The sequence below is a fragment of the Epinephelus moara genome, chromosome 21 (genome assembly GCF_006386435.1).
Source record: "Epinephelus moara isolate mb chromosome 21, YSFRI_EMoa_1.0, whole genome shotgun sequence".
Lineage (NCBI taxonomy): Eukaryota > Metazoa > Chordata > Actinopteri > Perciformes > Serranidae > Epinephelus > Epinephelus moara.
Window position 1 is genome coordinate 6,651,980 of NC_065526.1, and position 20,610 is coordinate 6,672,589.

The 20,610-nt window shown below is 44.6% G+C and overlaps 1 protein-coding gene across 1 annotated transcript in view; it reads right to left on the reverse strand.

Moving 5' to 3' along the window:
* Positions 1-19,730, reverse strand: part of phlpp1 (PH domain and leucine rich repeat protein phosphatase 1) — a 54,885-nt gene extending 35,155 nt beyond the window's left edge. The window contains exon 1 of the mRNA XM_050033206.1: positions 17,766-19,730. Within this exon, the coding sequence (XP_049889163.1) occupies positions 17,766-19,404 (1,639 nt within the window). The 5' untranslated portion in view covers positions 19,405-19,730. The remainder of the gene's footprint in view (positions 1-17,765) is intronic.
* Between the last annotated feature and the right edge of the window lie 880 nt (positions 19,731-20,610).

The following is a 20,610-nucleotide window of genomic DNA, read 5'->3' on the forward strand; positions in this document are numbered from 1 at the left end:
TCACGACCTGACCTCTCTTTCCTCGCATTCTTACAAAGCCCTGGCCCTCCTTTCAAATATGTCAGCACGGGGCCCATCCAGCTTAAGTGTCCTTAGGTAGGTGGCTGCTCCACAGCTGATAATTTTCTCTGACCTCCCCAAAGAGGAAGAGAAGTGAAAAGAGAACTTCCAAAAAGGGACAGATAATACAGTACATTAATATCAGTGTCCTATTCAGCCCGTCTCTGCGTTCACTGCTTCCTCTCTAACCCTTGGACTGGCACACCCATCCCCTGGCCCCACCCACAGCCCTCCACATGCCAGCGGTCGCTGCAGTGTGTCCTCGGCACAGCCTGTGCCATCACGCTCAAGGATACGCTGTTGACAGCTACGGGTCACTGCAGTCCAGGCACAGGGTGGCACACACTCATGAATGATGCAGCACTCGCCGTCAGTCCTACAGCTCTCTCACTAACACATGAGGACACATAATCAGGCCTGATCGCGGGCAATGCATGCACAATGACATAAAGGCGGGCAGCGGCGTGTAGTGAAGATGCAATTAAAGCAAATCCCAGAAGCCAATAAACAATGTAAGACAACATTGTGATAGAGTCTCTGCCTGGAGGAGCTTTAAAACAAGCTTTGAACTGGGGCACACATCACCAGTATAACATCAATTATACTGAGCCTCACTCATGGGGCTGTACAATACATCGGTATTATAGTAATATGGTGATATGAGAGTAGATATTATCTTAGATTTTGATTATCGTAAAACAGGAAGTGTCGTCTTTTCCTGTTTAAAAGGCTGCATTACAGTAAAGTGATGTAATCTCCTCAACTTACCAGACCGTTGTAGCTATTCTATTATTTACCTTTACCCACTTAGTCATTACATCCACATTACTGATAATTATTTATCAAAAACTGAGCATTGCGTTAGATGATCTCAAACAGCCCAATCAGCTGATGGAGCAGCTGATAGATGGAAGAGAGTCAGCTGAGAGATCACACGATTCCTTCTATGCAACCAGATGGCGAATCTAATTCAGGGTGCCTTATTTAAACTGCTTTGGCCTGCCTACTTCTTCTGCAAGCTGCTTTGCAACCCAGCTCCTCCTTTTCATGTTGTGTCTGACTTATCAGTGTCATTTCTGTTGTCATTGATGCTGCTCTGTTCTATTCCTGGGAGGTCTAGTTGCTGCTGCTCTCCCTGCCTTAGGCTTTCCATGTAGACACATGGAAGGGCAGGGAGGTGTGCTCTCTCTGCTTCAGGCTTTTCTAGTTTGCACATGGAAGGGCAGAGAGGTACGCTCTCTTTTCCTTAAGGCTTTCCACGTAGCGGCATGGAAGAGGCTTTCTGCGCAGGCCTAGGAAAGGCAGAGAGGCCCCAGAACAGAGCCATACCGCCAAATGTAATACTGCAAATGGAAACAAAGTTTTCTTGGACAAAAGCGGTCCTGACTGAAATATCATTATCTAAATAGTTTGTGAAAGCACCAACAGTCAACCCTTAAACATTGTCGCAGTACTGATATAGAGGTATTTGGACGAAAATATTGTGATATTTGATTCTCTACATATCGCCCAGTCCTTTTGATTTATATTTCTTTTCGTGATTCATATAAACTTCGAATGAGTGCTGCAAAAATTAGTCAATTGATCAATCTGTAGATGAACTGAATAGAGCATTAACTTATTTACTAAAGCCATACTGCAGTGATTCTGTATTGGACTTCCATAAAATTTGGGACCCTGCAAGAGGAAGTAGAAAGATAATCATATAAATCAATGCAGCACAAACCAAGATGTTCTTATGGTTCCTTCTATGGATCCAGTTCCAATCTGATGCACTCTACATTACCAATAATGCAGCGTGACAGGGATGGACGTTCTCTGCTGGTAAATCCCCATATTTATCAAACTGCATACACCCAGTCTGTGAAGATTCAAAGGTTTTATTTGTCACATGTGCAGCTGAATGTAGGGTGGTATATCCTTGAGGCTGTGTTAAAAATGCTAGTGTGCTGTAAAGCACGCTTTTATTTTATAAAATTGTAGACTCATAGCCAACATAACCCTGGTGACATCACAAGTTTTAATTTATCAGATGATGGAAAGCTCTCTTCAGAACTACAGCAGACCTTCAACAACAGCTTTCAAAGAGACTACTACTTTTCCTTACAAGTAAACTAACCTTGGTTTGAAAAATTCGTGGAGGGCCTTTACAAGCAGGAGTACCAAGTATTGGGTAGTTCCAGCCTCTCAAAATGGAGGATCCACCCCCATATGCCTTTTTTTTTAAGTGGTCAGACAAAATAAGCACATTGAAGACATCACCTAGGGTCTGGAAAATGATGATCGGCATTTTTCCTGTATTTTCTGTCGTTTAATGGACCGAAATGGTGTGAAAAGTTTCTCAAACACACTTACATTATCTCATAATTCAGGACACCGGTTGCTCATCAGCGGCGTCACTGTGTCACTTCAGCCTCCGCATTCTGTCACTCAGCAGTTGCTAATGGCCTGTATACAGCAGCAGGCTGTCTCTGCAGCACTCTATACAGCCTTGATAAAGTGCGGCGCCTTATACCGTATGGGGGGCTTAAAGAGAGCGAGAAAGAGAAAGGAGCGAGGTATTGTCATCTTAAGCACCAGTACAATAACCCCCTTCCAGACACAGAGGTTTAGGCTTACCCACCTAGCATTCAACCCCCCTGGGAAGTGCATCAGGGGAGGGTGAAATGTGAGAGCCAGGGATGAAGGGAGAGTAACGATAAAGGAGGAGGCTGACAACACCTCCCTCTGATAGCGAGGCTAAAGAGGTGAGATGAGAACAGTAATTGGTAAGCCAGTGAAGGTTTGATGTCGTGCAAAGAGGTTAGAGCTGAATGTGGTGAAGTGCGCATGCATAGGCACGTACACGAGTTCATGAGGCTGTGTGTGTGTGTTTATGTGTGTGTGTTTATGTGTATGTCAGTGATTAATTAGCTTGCAGGGACTCCCGCCTGTTTGTCGCCCTGGGTTTCCCTGTTCATTTGTACCACTGCATTAATAATGCCTGTCGCTGATAGAAACGAAGCAGGGATATTTTACATTCAGAACTTGCCACTCGCCGTCCCTCACTCTTTCTGACCTCGTCATTGTCATGGTCCTTTTAACAAGACCACGGTCATGGTCATCACTGCATCTATCCAAGAGTGCTTCACAAGTGTCTTCTTTTCAATACCAGCATTGTAAATTCTCTTTTAGTAACACTGACAGAACACTGAAGCTGTAAAGTCCAAAATCAGTCCATTCACACAGGTAGGAACAAGCTGATAATGTAAATAATATACTGGGGACCAGTGTTGGGCTCAATATCAATACAATACAACACAAATACAATACGATACAAATACCCTACTCATTATATCCTCCTAAGACCCTGTGTCCTCATATCAGGAAATCACATTTTGGGTTTAGTTAACCTTAAACTTTATTCTACTTAGACCAGTTGTCCTCATTCGTGGACACTTTTTTGTGCCATCTATTGGTAGTAAGAGCACAATACACTAGTCTGTGTAAAAACAAGATGGCAACCATCTCTGCCAAGTCAGTCTGCAGCCGATCCCGACACAAAAGTACACAAGGTCCAAAACCTGATCACATCTAAAGGTTGAAACTTATTTATTTATGATTAATAAATGTTCGTAGTTTGATATGGCAACAAATTTAATGAATTTTAGCAACAGTAACCAGCTAAGACACTGTTAATTAGGAAGTGCACGTTTGAAGAAATTATGACTTTACTATCATCTTGTTTGAGGACATTGGGACTTAATTATCGTTGACGGTGTTTAGTTTTTTTAATACTTTATCGGGTCCTACTGATCCCAAATAGCTAGGAGGAATTTAAAAAGCATACCAAATAAAAGTTCGGGTGTCAGGAGGATATCATTTTCCCGATACACCCCACAAAATTAGTAATTGTGTCCTTTGTCCTTAAAAATTCCTTCCTAAAAATGTGCTCTTCTGTTTGAATGTTGGGGGTCTTTTGTTGCCTGTGACCTGTATTTTTCCAAGGATGTGTCTGAAAGATGGAAAGTCAACCTCAGAGATAGGCAACACTTTATCCGCCACATATCCAGCCACAAGCTTCATTAGATTTTGTCATTTGTAGTATGCAGCTGTCAAAATCAAAATCCAATTTTGGTTGTTTAGCCAGTGTAGGGCTTCAGCCAAGCTACACGACCGAGGAGAGCTCACTGCTGGTGGGATTTATGCCCATGAGCTTCACGTTGTTGTGCTGTCGGCCGTAGCAGGTTCTTAGGGAGTTGTGAGGTTGTATTTTTTTCACAGTGGAAAGAGTCTTAGTATCACTAACTTGAACGACAATGTTCCGTCATCAGTCCTCCTGACAAAGTAAAAGTAATATAAATATGTCCAGCCACTGAAGGTAAGCGTTTCCAGCTTCCAAGCTAGCTTGCGCAACAATAACAAAAGAGAATCCTGGGGACGTGATTGGATTTCCAACCAATAAGGGTGTGACAACAAAAGTGAGGATGTAACGAGTTAATTGTTCCTGGGGTGACTGCAATACTATTACTTAAATCTTATTAGTAATTTGTTACACTACTCATAACTGGGAAAAGTTTTATTGTCACTGTAACACGTTACTAGTGATGTGTTACTGCCCAACACTGCTGAAGACAATTCACCTTTACAAAATCCAAATATCCACAGTTGAATATGTCATCAGCACAGTGTGAACAGTTAGAGTTGCTTAAAACTTTATTTCAATGTCACCAGAATCAAATATGCTTTTAAAGTTTAAATGGAAAGTAAAAATCATCAACTGAATTAATTTCAGCAAGTCCCACCAGAAATACTTATCTTTCTTAATTTCAGTAAGTAACTAATTTAATTAAAGAGTTTAATCCTATTTTTGACACCCAAAAACTGAGGCATTAATTGAGACTTTGCAACAACTCCACTGTCCCGGCCTGAACGCCAGCACGGATGTGCATTAGAAGGAGAAGGTCACAGAAGAGCAAAACTGCAAAAGATAATCAGGCGGTTTGTTTGTGTCGCAGTGTTGGCTGAGACGTCATACTATGAATATGACATTTGCCCATTTTTAGCATATCATAAATACTTCCTAATTCATGAACTGTGTTAAGTGTGCGTTACACAGCTCTAAAGGCCACGCTCCTTTTGTGCAACACTGAAAACCCAGAGGGATTCAAACATCAGTTCTGAAAGGATTCATATTGTGTCAAGGTATAAGTAAAGATTTGAATTACAAATATGCAAGTATACATTTATGTGTCATAACAGATATACCAGCCTGTGTCTAGAGAAGATGGCATGTCAACTTTTGTTTTCCCCCGTAAACAGATGTGACTTTATGTACTGTGTACGCACTGAGCATGTGCTCCCAATCAACGAGGAGACAGATTCCTGAGTAGAGAAAAGCAGATTCAAGTAGGCGGCAGCAACGTTTTCATAGATGCGGTACAAGAATAGCAGTGGAGTGAGCAAGAGACAGGGTGAATATCAGAGCAGTGTACTGTACTATAATATCATCAGGAGCGTGTGTGTGATTGGTTGGATGACTACTCTGCTGGGAGGACCGCAAAACTGCAGGCCGCTTGAGGCTCCTGTCGGGACTTGTTTTGCTCATAAACAAGGATCTGAAAGTGAAGTATTTGTGCCATTTGATATCACAATACGGCAGAGCTGACACACTTTTTTAACTGCTGGAGAAATATGCACTGAGTTTAATCAGTTGGCCCATTTTAACTTAATCTCTGTAAATAACTACACTTTGCAACAGTGCACAGTTGGCTGCAGTTTGCCAACAAATTTGGCCCAGCTGATTCATCAGTCATCATAATATATCATGCATGATACCAGAAAGCTGTCTTAATATGAGTACTGTGTGGTGACAACGGCATCATTTGTATCGCTGATTGGAATTATTAGCTGCTAATCCAAAACGAAAGGCCGTCAAACCACTTCCAGTTTCCAAATTTTCCCTGAGGGTAGACCACAGACACACAGATAAGCACATTGTTGTTGCTGTTTGTACTTAACCTCTAATGCCATTCATTATCAGCAGCTATGAAGGACTCTCATAGCTTAGCTAAATCTGGCAACAAGCCTTTGGGATGTTGCAGTAGTTCTGAGAGACTTTATATTAAAAGGTTGCCATGTTGTGGCATTCCAAAGAAGGAGAGTAATAAGGAGATTCATACAAGGTACAAGCACAGGCAATAATAAAAGATAAACAGTGAGTGTTATTATTTGTAGTCCAGCTATTCTCCCATTCCACAAAGTATTAAAAATGCATCTGATGGGCAGCAGTTGCCTTGAGGGTAACTGAGAAGGAAGTTGTCCATGAAGACAGCAGCTACAGAGTCAGTTGTTCTTTAATTCCACAGTAGGACAGGCCACAAAGTAATCAGACCCCAGATCTGTGGTTAAAGCTACAATCAGTCCGGTTCAGAGCAGAGAGAAAGGACGGAGAGACAGAGAGGACGGCTTTCACACAGGCACAGTGACGGGAAAGAGAGAGGGAGAGAGAGAATTAAAGGGCCGGTCTCTCCAGATGATGCACAGGGACGGGACGAATGAATGAATGAGATTGTGATGTTGTTGCACATTCCCCCGGCCCCACGTGCTCACTTTTCTCTTTCTTCTCCTTCTCCCCTCCCTCCCTCCTCTCCTTTCCTTTTGTTTTGTTTAAAATTTAACAAGGTCTGGAACAGTGCAGGGCTGAAGCGGGCATCCGGGGTGTTTTGGCTCAGCTTCATGTCACATGCAGGGGCCATGTGAACACAGTGGCACTGAGAGGGGGGGCTGGGGCGGGAGGGCAGAGAGGGATAGTGAGAAAAAAAAAAAGAACTAAAGAGGGGAAGTCTTTAACCAGAGGGACTGGGAGGCAGCGAGAGCGAGAAAAGAACTGGGTGTTAGCCGAGTGAGAGTTAATAAAATGACTGTATTTATGAGAGAGACGCCACAAACGAAACAGGAACTAGAAACTGAGTAAAGACTGACCGACAGAACAAGCACGTGCCAGAAAAAACAGAATAAAAATGCAAGGATGGACATGGGCAGAGAATGTGCGAAGTACTGTAGCTTCCCGGTGCAGCAGGTGACAGCTCCACTTTTTTTTCCAGGGCCTGGGTGATTATCACACCGCACAGCTAACAGCAAGAGACGAGCAAATTGCCATGTTAATGACTGAGACTGGCTGCACATGCAGTGATGTCTCCACAGGTCTTTCTGGACTGAGAACCACACTTAGTTTCACAAATCTCAGCCCTCACTGACCTTCCAGTTGGCTTTTGTTTTGGGGATAGCTGTTCAGTTTTAGAGAATATCAGAAACATCTCTCTGTAAAATGCAATCCATCGCACAGTGGTGGAATGTGTATTTACTCAAGTGCTGCACTCGCATATTGCAGAGAAATACTGTACTTTTGACTTCACTATAATTATCTGACAGCTGTAAACACTTGATACACAGAAGACTGAGAGATTACATAAAAAAACATATGATCACTTCATAAAATATGATACGCAGTTAAAGATTAGGCTAAACCAGGGGCTGGTGACCTTTACTAAGAGTTGGCCAAAAAAATGAAGAAAAAAAATCCGTCTGGAGCTGCAAAACATATTTGAATAAAGGGAACAGCCTATTAAGTCTTAATTAACTATCAACATTACAAATACGTCTGAATGCGCATTCATTAATGTGATTTACTACAAGGTGGCGACTCTGCAATGGGCTACTTATAATTATTAAGTACTTTTGGTGGTAAAAGCAAATGAAACTGTCCATACATTATTAAATCCTCCTTTTCCCCCAAGACTTCTCCTTTTTTGGATTTGGATGCCATAGCTAGCCTTGCAAGTAACAGGCATAAGGTCGTGGATGTATGAGGCATATTTAAGTTGATGAAACATTGATGTATGCGCTAAAGAAAGTCTAAGAGATAGCTCAACAATAAAGTGATATACTGCATAGATATAAGTGTGCGGAAATCTTTTTCTACCAATCTGGACTTATTGATGTTTCCAGCACCTTGCCAAGACCGAGCCGGGTGGAGTGGTAGCTATTCTGCATCAGTTGATGAAACATTAAAACATCTGACTATATCTTACTATATAATGACGAAAACTCTGTCTGTGTGTCTGTTCCACGTTTTTAATGACGAAAACTCTGTCTGTGTGTCTGTTCCACGTTTTTCTCCTCACTGACTTGGTCAATCCATGTGAAATTTAGAGGGTCATGGGAGGATGTGAATGAAGCAATATTACATCAACTGGCCAAAGGGGGGCGCTATAGCAACCGATTGAAATTGCAAACTTTGATTGGGCATCTCATGCCCCGTATGTCGTAGAGACATGAAACTTTGCACAGAGATGCCTCTCCTCATGAGGAACAAATTTGCCTCAAGAACCCATAACTTCCGGTTATACAGATTTTCCGCCATTTTGAATTTTTTGAAAAACACTTAAAATCGATCTCTTCCTAGGAAGTTTGAGCGATCTGCATGAAACTAGGTGAACATAATCTAGGGACCAATATCTAAAGTCCCCTCTTGGCAAAAGTTGGAAAACTTACTAAAACTGAGCTTCTATAAGGCAATGACTTTAACTATCTGCCTTTCAATGTGCTACCTTAACTACTAATGTACAGTTTTAGCCCACTAACTATCCCACTATTGGCAATGGTACTACTGTGCTTTCAATAAAGCAATCGTACTATCAAATTCACAAAAACTCTGTCTGAATACATTGCTCTTCTTAATGGGTTCAGTTGACTATTTAATCTGCAATTTCCTATGACCTGTATCCCAAACACACACCATGTGAAACTGTACGTGGGCAACTGTGCACTCAGTGGGTTTGGATCGATGTATGGGCTAAACATCTTTACAAATGTAGAATGCAATAATCACTTTAGGCCTACAACAATAACAACGAAAATCTCAATGTTACTAAATAACGTTACTCATTTCCAGATAATAGCCACTGGAGAGGGTCTGCAGAGCCGCATTCAGCTCCAGAGCTGCAGGTTGCCTACCCCTGGGCTAAACCAACAGCTCCAATTTGACCAACAGCGAAAAAAGCTGCTACAAGTAAACACATCTTTAATATTGTAATAAAAATAATTAGCCTAATTGTGTAAGAGGCTGTCTTTTTGTATTTTTAATGGTTAATACTTTAAACGTGCAATAATAATAATTTTCTGGACCCTTTTTTTCCTACTTGCACATCCAGCAAATACAGAGCAACAACATTATACCTGGAGTCTCATTTATAAACACTGCATACACACAAAACAAGGCCTGAAAGAGATGCACACCACTTCCCACGGAAAAGTTGCGATGTATAAAAACAGACTTGATGGGAGAAACTTTGACCCATGCTTATGACAGGAACTTGGCGATGCAGATGGTGAGTTGGAAGCCTGATTGTAGAAACTGCCGAATATTTTTTGGCACACGCCATTGTTGGCTTTTGTCCGTATGCACATTTTTAGTATGGATCCTATGCATTGCTTTATAAATGAGACTCCTGATGAATGCAAGTCCAACATTCGCTCTCATTTTAGCTCTGTTTTTGTCTCCTGAGGGAAATATCTTTTGTGTTAGCTGCTAACTGCTATACTATGTTCACAAGCTTGGTGCTGAGAAGGTACCGCACAGTAGGTTTGAAGAGAACGCCCGCTGCAGTGAGAGTGAATCCAAACAGCAAACCTCTGGGCAAGGCAACAAAAACAACAATCTATAAGATGTTACAGAGCAAGAGAACTGTGGGGAACTGCAGAGTCAGGTGATAAGTCTGTGAACTTTGGAATTTTCACTCACATGTGGGAGGTTTTTTGTGATTGAGTATTTTTACATTCTGGTTTTGCTACCTTTACTTTAGTAAACAGTGTTAGTACTTCCAACGCTGCCACTGTGGCACCACCACGAACCACAAACTAATTTATTACCCAAAGTCAGGCTACACAAAGATAGGATTTATAGGTAGTCCAAATTTAGAACTGAGGCATCTATGAGGATGATGTGCCGTGGATACCTCCAGGATTTAAGTACCTGAGCATTAACCATGATGTTGTGCAGCATTTATTTGTGCAAAGCATCTGTATCTACGGGGATGTGGTAGTGTCCTGTTTGCTTCTCTCTTCTCTCTTAAATGTTACCCTTGCCAATGAGGAAGTATCAATGCTGTGCTTCAGCATTTTTGGAGAGAGATGAACTTTCAACTAGGTCAATTCATATCAACAGCTATGCCCCTTTCTATTGGAGCAGAGTCCATAGAAAACAAGCTCCACTCCACCCAAACACACCTTATCTAGCTGTGTCCAGATGACAAAAACAAAGATTTGGGGACAGTTTGGTAACGCTCTGAACTCCTTACACACAATACTATTTGCTAAACACTCTATCGACTTGGCCTTTTGCTTCTGCAGTTCAGGAAGATGCCTCTGCATAAACAAAATCTCCAATAAAACAGCTGCCCCAAACCTGATCCTTTTGTAATTACAAATTTGTGCAGAAGAAAATGAAATTCTAACAAATTGGAATGTTAAACACAATGCAAAATAACCTCTCTGGAGACTATGGCTTTGTAAAACAAATCAGTGTAAGCACCACTGGAGCGGTGGTATTTAAAAACCTCCCATCCAGGAATTGACACAGTTCTGTCCTGTACACTAGCAGGCAAGCAGGCAGTGTGTTCCCTAATCGGAATTTTTGGGCCTCTTTAATGCTGAGGGTTGCAGATGTTGTCTGGTATTAGGCTGTACTGCTGCTGATCAAAGCTGTGGAGAGTGAGCCCCTGCTGGCCTGCCTCTAATCCCCCCTCATGCATGTGGTCAGGGACTGGTGCTCAACTCGGGGACTGTCGGTCCACTCCATGACCCTGCTGAAGGGGGAACCTTTTCACTGCCTTTACTCCTGAACAACACCTACTGTTACCCCCGAGGTTTCTGGGGAACATCCAGCAAGGCCGGTTTGACAGACAGCCGAGAGGCCGGGCTGCTCCCATAAGGCAGGCTGCTGCCTTTCCTTACCCCCTTTCCCAATTCTCGGAATATGCCAGCAGGCAGACAGGAGTGACATATCAGCACGACATTGTTCAGCCCTAGGTTTAGCTGCTTACCACAAAGCAATGAGAATTTCAACTGCATACCCTCTTTTTCTTTTTCACTTACTTCCACAGGGGGCATGAACTAAACACAACTGTACACCAACGCATGCACATTCACACACAGAGAGGACAACGAGAAGAGCGCTACACCTGCAGAAATAATGACCTGAGCTGTTAGTTTTCGACTTTTATTAATATTTTTTAGAGACAATTATGAGGGTGACCAGTAATTCTTGGAGTGAAAAGCAATAAGCTAGGGAGAGATAAAGAGATATGGGAGGATAAATGGAAACTGTCAGATGGTGTGAGGGAGGAGGAGATGCGAGGAAAGATAGCGAGAGGAGAGGAGGGGGATCGATCATGAGAGAAATTGAGAGAGGGAGGCAGATTCGGCGCGAGAGGAGGGTGGGAGGATGTCAGCCAAGAAGGCAATCTATATTAGACAGAAAACAGCTCCCCTGGCTTTAACTGCTACAAGCTGACACCACCATCCTCTACATGTCTGCCTCAGTAGACACACGTGTGAATCCTCGGAGACGTGCACATCCAGCTCCACGCTGGGGCTGTATGACCACATTTCATTTAAGACCACGTCTACACGTGAGGCTCGCACGTGAAGAGACATGAAATGCATAAATCTATTCTTTGATTGCTTGGTTTTTATCTTGGGCGTGCACATACAGTAGTGAACGCTAAAGGAAAAAAAACAATCTCAGTGCACACAGACACATGCGTATTGGATTTGAGCTCTGGAACGTGTGAAATCTGATTACACAATTACATAATGACTCAGCAATAGGCCATTTAGATAGACCATTAGCTGTCAGGCGAGGACATGGATGTGAGAAAGGATGGGGCAGCCTAGTGCCTCACTTCTGCAAAGTCCTCCCAGGAGTGTTTGCATACATGGAGATGCTGTAGTTTAGGTAAACGTAAACGTTATATAGGTTCAGGTGACACTGATACTTGAGTATTGCAATTCGTAAATCCCTGGAGGCCAGTCGCACGTCCATTTGAATAGCAAAATTCATTCAAACTAAGCCGGAGGGATCCCCATATTGCTATCAGGATAACCAGTGACCAATCATTAAAAACAAAAAACAAAACAATGACAAAATGTGCGCAGACTGTTCTCCTTCTGCCTTTAAAAATGTTGATGCGAGTGCGAGTGTGGGAGCAATCTGGCGTGCTGCTGACTGTACGAAGGAAGCAACGTGGCACAGACAAGACAGAGTGAGTGGTTCTCTGCTTAATAGCTGCCACAGCCTGCTGGAGAAAGTTGGGAGCTTCATTAAGCCTTTAAACCCTGCCGAGTCCTTTAAGTCATCACGTCACCAGCCGGTGCCTCCTCGGAGAGGGCCAGAGATAAGAGCGGAAAGATACAGTCCTGAATTGATATTCCTAGAGGCTTTTAGAGTAATTGAACTGTTCGTTGTCTTCTTTAAATGTTAACATCTTGGGTCTACACAGACATCATATCAGAGGGACTGACACTGCTTCCATTACGCTTGCCTCTGATGAGATTTTACTCTGCTTATAAATTGAGCGTTTTTATTTTATTGCTTCTAGCATTGCTTCAAACTTTTATTTGAGTATCAATTTAAAGACACTAATCCAAAGACACGTTTATATTGCTGTTGTATACTTCTATGATTTCATTCAACAATACTGACATGGAGTTTATTTTTAATTCCACCGACCTACACACCAAAGCGACGCCAAAGAAGTAGCGGCAATGAAGGCTGACTGTTACGTCGCTTCACGTCACCTGTGTCTTGGCCGAAAAGTTGCGCTTCAACACATCCCAAAGACTGAAGCAACGGCCGACTAGCATAAGAGTAACTCCACACGAGAAGGTGGCGGCAGTCTGTATTCGTCATTAAAAAAGGGGAACCAGAAGACCGACAGGACTGATTCAAGATGCTAGTTAGCCAGTTAGCACATTAACAAAACAACCCAATGATAACAAATGATACTTCCCGTTTCTGCTAAAGATCCCCATGGCTAAAAAGTGAATCATACCTAATATTACAACTACGTTTCAATCTCTCTTGACTTAAACCATTTGTTTACTTGTCTCACTTCCTTTTCTCCTCACATGCACTGAGCTAAACTGCCAATCAGAGTGATTTCTCTCACCGATGGGCTCCACCATCTCTGACGCCAATTCAACATGTTGAATCAGCCACAAAGCAGCTGGCAAGGGACAACAAGGGGCAGCTAGTGCCAAAGGTGCAGGACACACCACAAAAACTAGGGCAACAGATGCTGACCAGTGGCCCGACAATGACCAACAGCCAACTGTTGGCTTGGTGTGTCAGGGCCCTAAAGGCAACCCGGCCTCACTCCGAAGTCATCGAAATTTGGCACTTGGGCAGTGACTTGCGGCGTCAGACACTGACGAAAAAAGACATCCTTTAACATCGGCATGATATATTTAATGGAACTCGATTGGTAAACAAGGCAGGACAAGAACAGAAGTGAAGGCGGCGAAGGTCTGAGTGGGTGGGCGGGACTGGTGGTGGACTAAAGCCCTGTTCTTTTTTCCTAAACCTAACCTTGTGCTTTAGCTGCCTAAACCCAACCATGGCATCCCAGAACATCAACATCCAACGCACCCAGGGTACCTCTCACACCGTATCTGGACATGGAAGGTCCATGACTAAACGTCAATATGTGACAAGGTCGGCATGAGAATGTGTTGCTAAAGGATGTCTGATAAATGTGACCAAAGGTTAGGTTGGAGATACCGGCAGCTCTTGTGAGAAACAAGATAATCCATAGAAGATACAAAACAAACTAAGCAAGAAGTGCAAAGTTAAGAGTTAATACATTCAGCTCACATTTAAAGTGTATTATTTCCTCCAAGTCCCCAAGTACGAACACACTGTTTTGGCTCTCAAAAAGATGCCAATCTGTTATTTAGGATGCTGTAGAGCTGAGCAGCCAGGTGAGGACAGAAATGCACAATCTGTGCAATGTTAGCCTTAGAGTAGCACCGAGGCCCCAAAGCAATAAAAGAGTAAGTTATTATATGAATTTTGTAAATAAGTAACTCAATAACAGTGAGGCAATGAGCGTGAAATCACAATTTGTTTTGAGAATCATTGCAGAGAAAACTTTATATTAAAACAGGTAATAAAAAGGTGCACTATACGTGTTTTTAAGAAACTAAAAAATCTTTCCCAGCACTACCTTTTGACAAATTGTTACCATAAACGTGCAAAGCTGTAAAAATGTCTAAGCAGGTACATTTGACACTTTTGTTTTGTTAAAGCAGAGCCATTATCTGCAGCATTCCGTTAGATGTCTCTGCTTTTTATTAGTTCTGCATGAAAAACTCCTTCTGCCAAGTTCACCTTGCTGGCAGACACCGAAAACAACATGGGAATTACCTGAAAATTGGGTGCACCATGTTGAAACTGTTATCGACCCTGACTTTGTTCCACAGAAGCTTGAGCTATAAACCTGAGTGGAGCTGAAAAGGAATTAATACCTTGACAGTTTCCAGGCCAGTAAATGCCAGTGGTCATTAATATTAGCTCATAAAGACACCGCTTTAGATTTACATGAAGCTGCTTTTAAAAAGCATACATTTCAACTTTAATAAGGTGAGTAGAAGGCTCCCATAAAGCAGTGGGTACGCTGAAGTGCATGGATGTGAGTGTTTGCAAAGCCAAGTAGGCTAATGAATCTAAATAATTCAGTGTGCTGCTTTGGTTTGGTTAAGAACTTTGGGTCCTCTGCCTCTAGGGAACCCCTGTGCCACTGAGTGTTAGGGTTCAGTATGCCATTTCCTTTCCTTGCACACACACATACACACACACACACGCCACTACTACCTCTGGGTAAGGGAACAGAGCCATCCAAGCAGGGGGCAGCTTCATTAATTGAGGGCTGAGGATCTCCTGTCCACAGAGCAGACGCCCCATTACTGGCCGACACTAACCTGTGCCCTGAACACTTTCACCTGAATGGGCAATTAAATCAAGGCTATGACTCAAGTGTTCAGTTAGAAAAAAATCTGTTTAACCCAGCTCTCTTGAGGAAGTGTAGTTTTATTTAGACTCATGGAATTTTGGGGCCTCTCAGCAACAGAATGTGAATGTATTGATTATATGAGTTTTCCCTTGTACTCAAACTCTAATAAAGCTGGCTAGGCATTACAAGAGGCTCCTGTGTGGGCAGCTCTGAAAGGATCACTCGTCAGGCTGCCAAAGAGGACAGCGGCCCTTTGATCTAGGCAGCCTTCTGTACATGTGTATGTGTGTGTGTGTGTGTGTGTGTGTGTGTGTGAGCTCTCTCATCTGGCCACTGCAAAGTCTATGCACTCAAACCATGACCTGAACCCTTCAAAGTCAAACTGGCCTCTGCATTGTCCACAGGATCTAGCAAAATGCACCATGGCAACTCTTTGACTTAACAGTCTCTTCCCACCATTCTCCCTCTTCCCCAATCACGCTGAGTGCTGAGTACCTCTTCTGTCAATCTTATTAAAGATACAGCACAATTTGCCGGCCGCCCGTGTACTTAATATCTAGGTTATATATAGCATTCAGATTGCGCACTTCTCTTATTGAGCCACTGAGCCATAAAACAGAGTTTAGATACTGGAGTTCCTGTATCAAAGGCCGCTTTGCATGCACAGACATGCAGACAAAAAGGCCCTTAGTGTGACTGAGGTCTACAGTTGTGGCAGCTGCGCCTCAGAGTCAGCCAGCAAGTCAGCTGAGACTCGCCCTGTCTTCACTATCTAGGCAGGACAACCATTCAAAGTCAGCGCAACATGTGTCAGCGCGGTATCCCCTTGTACATCCCCCGACCCCCTCGCTCCACTTCCTCCTCGGCAGACGTGCCTGAAATTCTAGACAAGCCAGCGTACATTCCTCCCATGCTTCCATCGTGTAAGGAAAGGGCGGAAGAGCAGGCCAGACATGTCACAAGGGCATCGGCACTGCCGTCTCTTTACAGTGCATGCATCTGTGTGTGCGTGCATGAAAGTGCTCTCTTGTGTCCTTCTCTATGTGACTGAGTGAGAATTAGGCCTTTTGTGCAGACTGCGGCCTGACTGTTGAGTCGTGTTATATGCTGTGGGGGGGCTGGAGGGAGAGCTCAGGTGACCTCTGTTAAGCTGTCTCACATGGGATGTGGAGGCGTGGCCCTCAGAGGGGCATCAGGGCTACTTTTGCCCGCCTTTAGCGGCTGCTGCTACTGCTCAGCTCAGCTCAGCTGACTGCACACCTTCCCTGATTGCACATCCATCCACATGAGCCCCAGTGTGCATGCTCATACAGCCTGCCATATGATGCTATCTAAATGAAATCATTCTACCTCAAGCAATCCAGTACTCAAGAGCACAATAGGTCATGCAGTGCATGTGACTGCGAGCAGAAGCACATGTGGCCATTTTCGGCTGCGTATTGAGTGACCTCTGGTTCAACAGCCTCTCGGGACAGGAAGATAGAGAGTGTTAATGCCTCTCTTTTCCATACTTCAGATCCAACAAACAGTTTCTCCTCAACTGTCCTCGACAGACACTCAGTTTCCACCCCTCCCACCCCCATTTCACTTCCCCCAGCGGCGACAGCAATAGCAGCAGTGGTGGAGGCAGTGGCGTGGTGAAGAAAAGGGCTTCCTGAGCTTTGGAGGAGCACGTTAACCCAGCTTGGCAGGCAGTTAGTTAGTGTGACAGTAGCCGCGCTGGATGCCAATAGGACAGGCACTGTGCAGCATCTCAATGACCAGAATTCACTGGGTACACAGAGAGGGTTTATGGTCCTCCCAGCCATACCGCTCCCACCCCTACTCTCCATCCAACCACAAAGGCATTCAGCCTTTTCATTAGGATGATAATGGGGCAAAAGCCGGAAAGGGCCCCATGTCTGAGCACCATAAGTTGTGGTGATGGCTTTGTGGCAATGTCATGCGTGTCCATGAGAGCACAGTGTGCCGCTACAGTCTGACAAAGACAGTCCAGGACAGCAGAAAAAAAAAAAAAAAACAGACCTGAAAATTTAAAGGAAGTTCCTGAGGCAAGGTCGATCTGGCAAACCAATAACCTTTGGACCATGACCTCAATCTGACCCATTCATGCCACCACACAGTTAAATCTGAACATGGCAAACCGTCATTAGGAAGCTTGCTTAGGCTTTTAATAATAACCCTCTAAATTGCTGCCGCAGTTATTAGCAAAGGTCTTGTGCTGCACTCACCTTACCTGACAGCATTTCACAATATCAGGGACATGTGGGCATGTTCTTTTCAGTCCTACAAGATTTTAAAGCATTAAGACTCTGAGCTCATGCCTCTAAATGTGTGCACCCACCACTTGGTCAGTGTTCAAATTAAGAAAAGTGCCCCCCCTCCCCCTCCCCGTGAGAATTCTATTCAGCTTCAGCTAGAAAAAATAGAAACTGTTGCTTTGCTCTGACAGCACAAGGTTGCACACCTGCATGAATGCACCTGCCATGTTTTGTGATACAGGTTGACAACCTGTTACAAACACTACAACACCAAGGAGCTGCAGTCCGAGCTACGTAGTGTGCAAAAGAGAAGGCCTCAACAAGTCCTAGGATGAGCAGAAGCCTGTTCATGAGAGAATGTGATTCTATGTGAATGCATCATTTCACCTACCTGCATAGAAACGTAACAAGGAGCCAATTTCCGTGTTAAGCCCTTCCTCTTGAACTCTCCAAGGGTCCTTAAATCCAAGCTTAAAGAGAAAGTCATTCTGGATCTGCAGAGGCCTCTCATCTGGGCTAAGCCTCCTGACAGCCTCACCGTGCAGCTGAACATACAGTGTGGGGCTGGAATCACTGGAATCTCCATTGTGGTCTGCTGTCAGGCCTGATTGTACAGCACCTTGGCCACAGTCCGGATCTTGGATATCAGGTGTATTACCTGTAGAACAGGCTCTTGACAATGAGCCGGCACTACTGCTGGGTGGCAGGCTGCCCAGACTATGTGGGTTGAGTCTGCTATCTGGTCCCATATTGTTTGTCATGTCGTTTAAATGTCCTATATTGCACTGTTTGTAGTTGGCAGTGACAGCACTGATTCCGTTAGTGTGATGCTGCGAGATGGGGTCCATGCTTGTGCTCGACGCAGGACAGTCAAGGTCCAGTTCGTCCGAGGAGCTGCCATACATGTCATGGCCCTCTGTGGCACTGTCAAAGGAGGGGCTGAGGATGGATGCTTCTGTGCCCAGGACCATGTCATCGCTGAGGGAGTCCCTGTGCTCGCTGAGCCGGGCCCCGGAGCTCAGGTCATCAAATGCACTGCTCTCCACATCTGAGCCAGAATTTAATCCATAGCTGTCCAAACCGTTCCTGTGCTCCGAGTCGTCGTCATTGGGGGTATCCATGTTGGAGTTAGAGTTTAAATCTGACAGTGAACAGGCTATGTTGTCTTGTGACTCTGATTCTGGGGTGAAAAGTTTTCCATCAACGTCCTGTTGCTTTTGCCTCTCATCTGCATTCTCCATGAGCAGCAGCCTCAGCCTGTCACTTGGATGGCCCCTTAATTCTGTGGATTCCAGGGGAGTCAGGTGGCTGCATTTTATACTCGAGTCTTCATTCACCTTGCATGGGTTATCATTATATTCATACTTCACATTGCAGTTGCCATTTTGGTCAGTCTTGGGGTTATCTTTACAAAAAATGCGCATAACAGAGCTCGACTTACTGCAGAGTTTGCTCAGACGGAGCGCCACCTCGCCGGCTGTGGTGTCCATAGTGCAAAGAACCGGCCTGGGATATGAGGGCGTCAGTCTGTCGTGGACATGTATGGAGCCCCGGTGGAGATCTGCTCTCACCCACTCTCGATCAGCGGGCTGCAGCTGCATGTTCTGTCGGTGCTTCAGCAGAGCCTTCCTATCCAGACTCCGAGTGTGTAGAGACGCAGAGGACAGGGCCGAGTTCATCTTGGCGCCGCAGGCGGCGGTGACAGCTGAGGTGGCGGTGGCGGTGGCTGCAGCTGCGGCGGAGAGGTTTCTCTTCAAGCGCCTCCGTCTCAACAGGAGGGAGCTGGAGTTGCTGGATGAGCCCCGGCCATTAGACGCCACAGTTCGGTTTGACGCACTAGATCCCGCTGAAGAGGCGGAATGAGAGAGGCTATTCCCGTTCTTTGCCTCTACGCGGGAGGGTGCCAAATGTCCACCGCCATCATCCGCTGGAGTCCCCCGGGCGACAGACAGTCCGCTGGGCTTCTTCATTAACTTGGTCGCGCCTCCATCCGACGCGCCGTCCTCAGCGACAGCCTGCACACTTTCCATCTCTGCCAATGAAAAGTCCCCCACTCTAAATAAATAACGGTGCGCACTTGGTTACACCTACAACCTCTACATTTAAAAGCCTGACTGCGTGCCCACCGTGGTAAATGTCCGCCGACTGGGCGGTGTTGCTGACTTATTCCACTGGTAGTCATTCACTTCTTGCCTTCCTTTCCCTGTCGGAGTCTCCTCCGCTGCTCCGAAAAAAACATTTTACCGATGAAATTCGCTGGGAAGAGGCTGGGCGCGCGGGGACAGATCAGGGCGGAGACGTGACTGTGCGTCCCATTTGGACCAAAATACAGTGCTAGAATATGAAATGAACGTCGGCCGACCTCCTACGCAAATACTGCCTGATATATATTCATGAGGAGGACACAAGATGGGGTCGCTAACAACAACGCAGTGGATTGTGGGAAGTGTATTGTGCCGGAGCGCGCCCCCGCTGTTCGCCGCTGCGGGGAAAGCAATGATGTCATGAATACATTTCCCATGAAGCCTTTCTTCCGCTCCAGTAAAGTGAGGCGGTGAACAGATGAGAGGCGTAAACATAGCTCGTATAAAATGTTTGGTGTGCGGCTACTGAAGTGCGTCCTCTTATCTGCTGCGGTGTTATCTGTGCATGCAAACTGCGCAGAAAACCAACATATATCACTCAGTGTGGTTGAGTTCCTGCAGACGCAGCCAAAGCCTATCAGCTGTCAACTGTTGAATAGGAGAGTAAACTTTGAACTGTCATGTATTAGGCTTCTGTTGCACAATGTGCACACTCCCCTTTATTAAAATTCCGTTGCATGCCAGTGTGAAGCTTCGCCGTAGCTCTATTTATTTTGGACTAGTGGTGACGAGGCAAATAACTTCAGCACCATCTCATCAGGACGCCATTTCAGAAGGCCATACAGAGTGAACATGCTGTTATTCTATTGTGTTTCTCGCCATCTAGTGGAGCCAACCGCAAAGCTTGACCTAATCTTTTTTCTGTCCTGTTGAGGACGCAGCGACCCTGAGCAGGAGGAAGGCCCATAGGTTCAGTTTTTCAGGTCACCTTTGTCTAATTTTGTTTTTAACCAAAGGGGTTGTACTATTTTTACACGTCCAGATCCAAATATAGACACAATTTACTGTCACATGCATAAAAGGTTTGCATGCAATGTTAAACTCCAGAGCATTTGCACAATGACTTTTGTGAAAATGGTGCAACTTATGCAG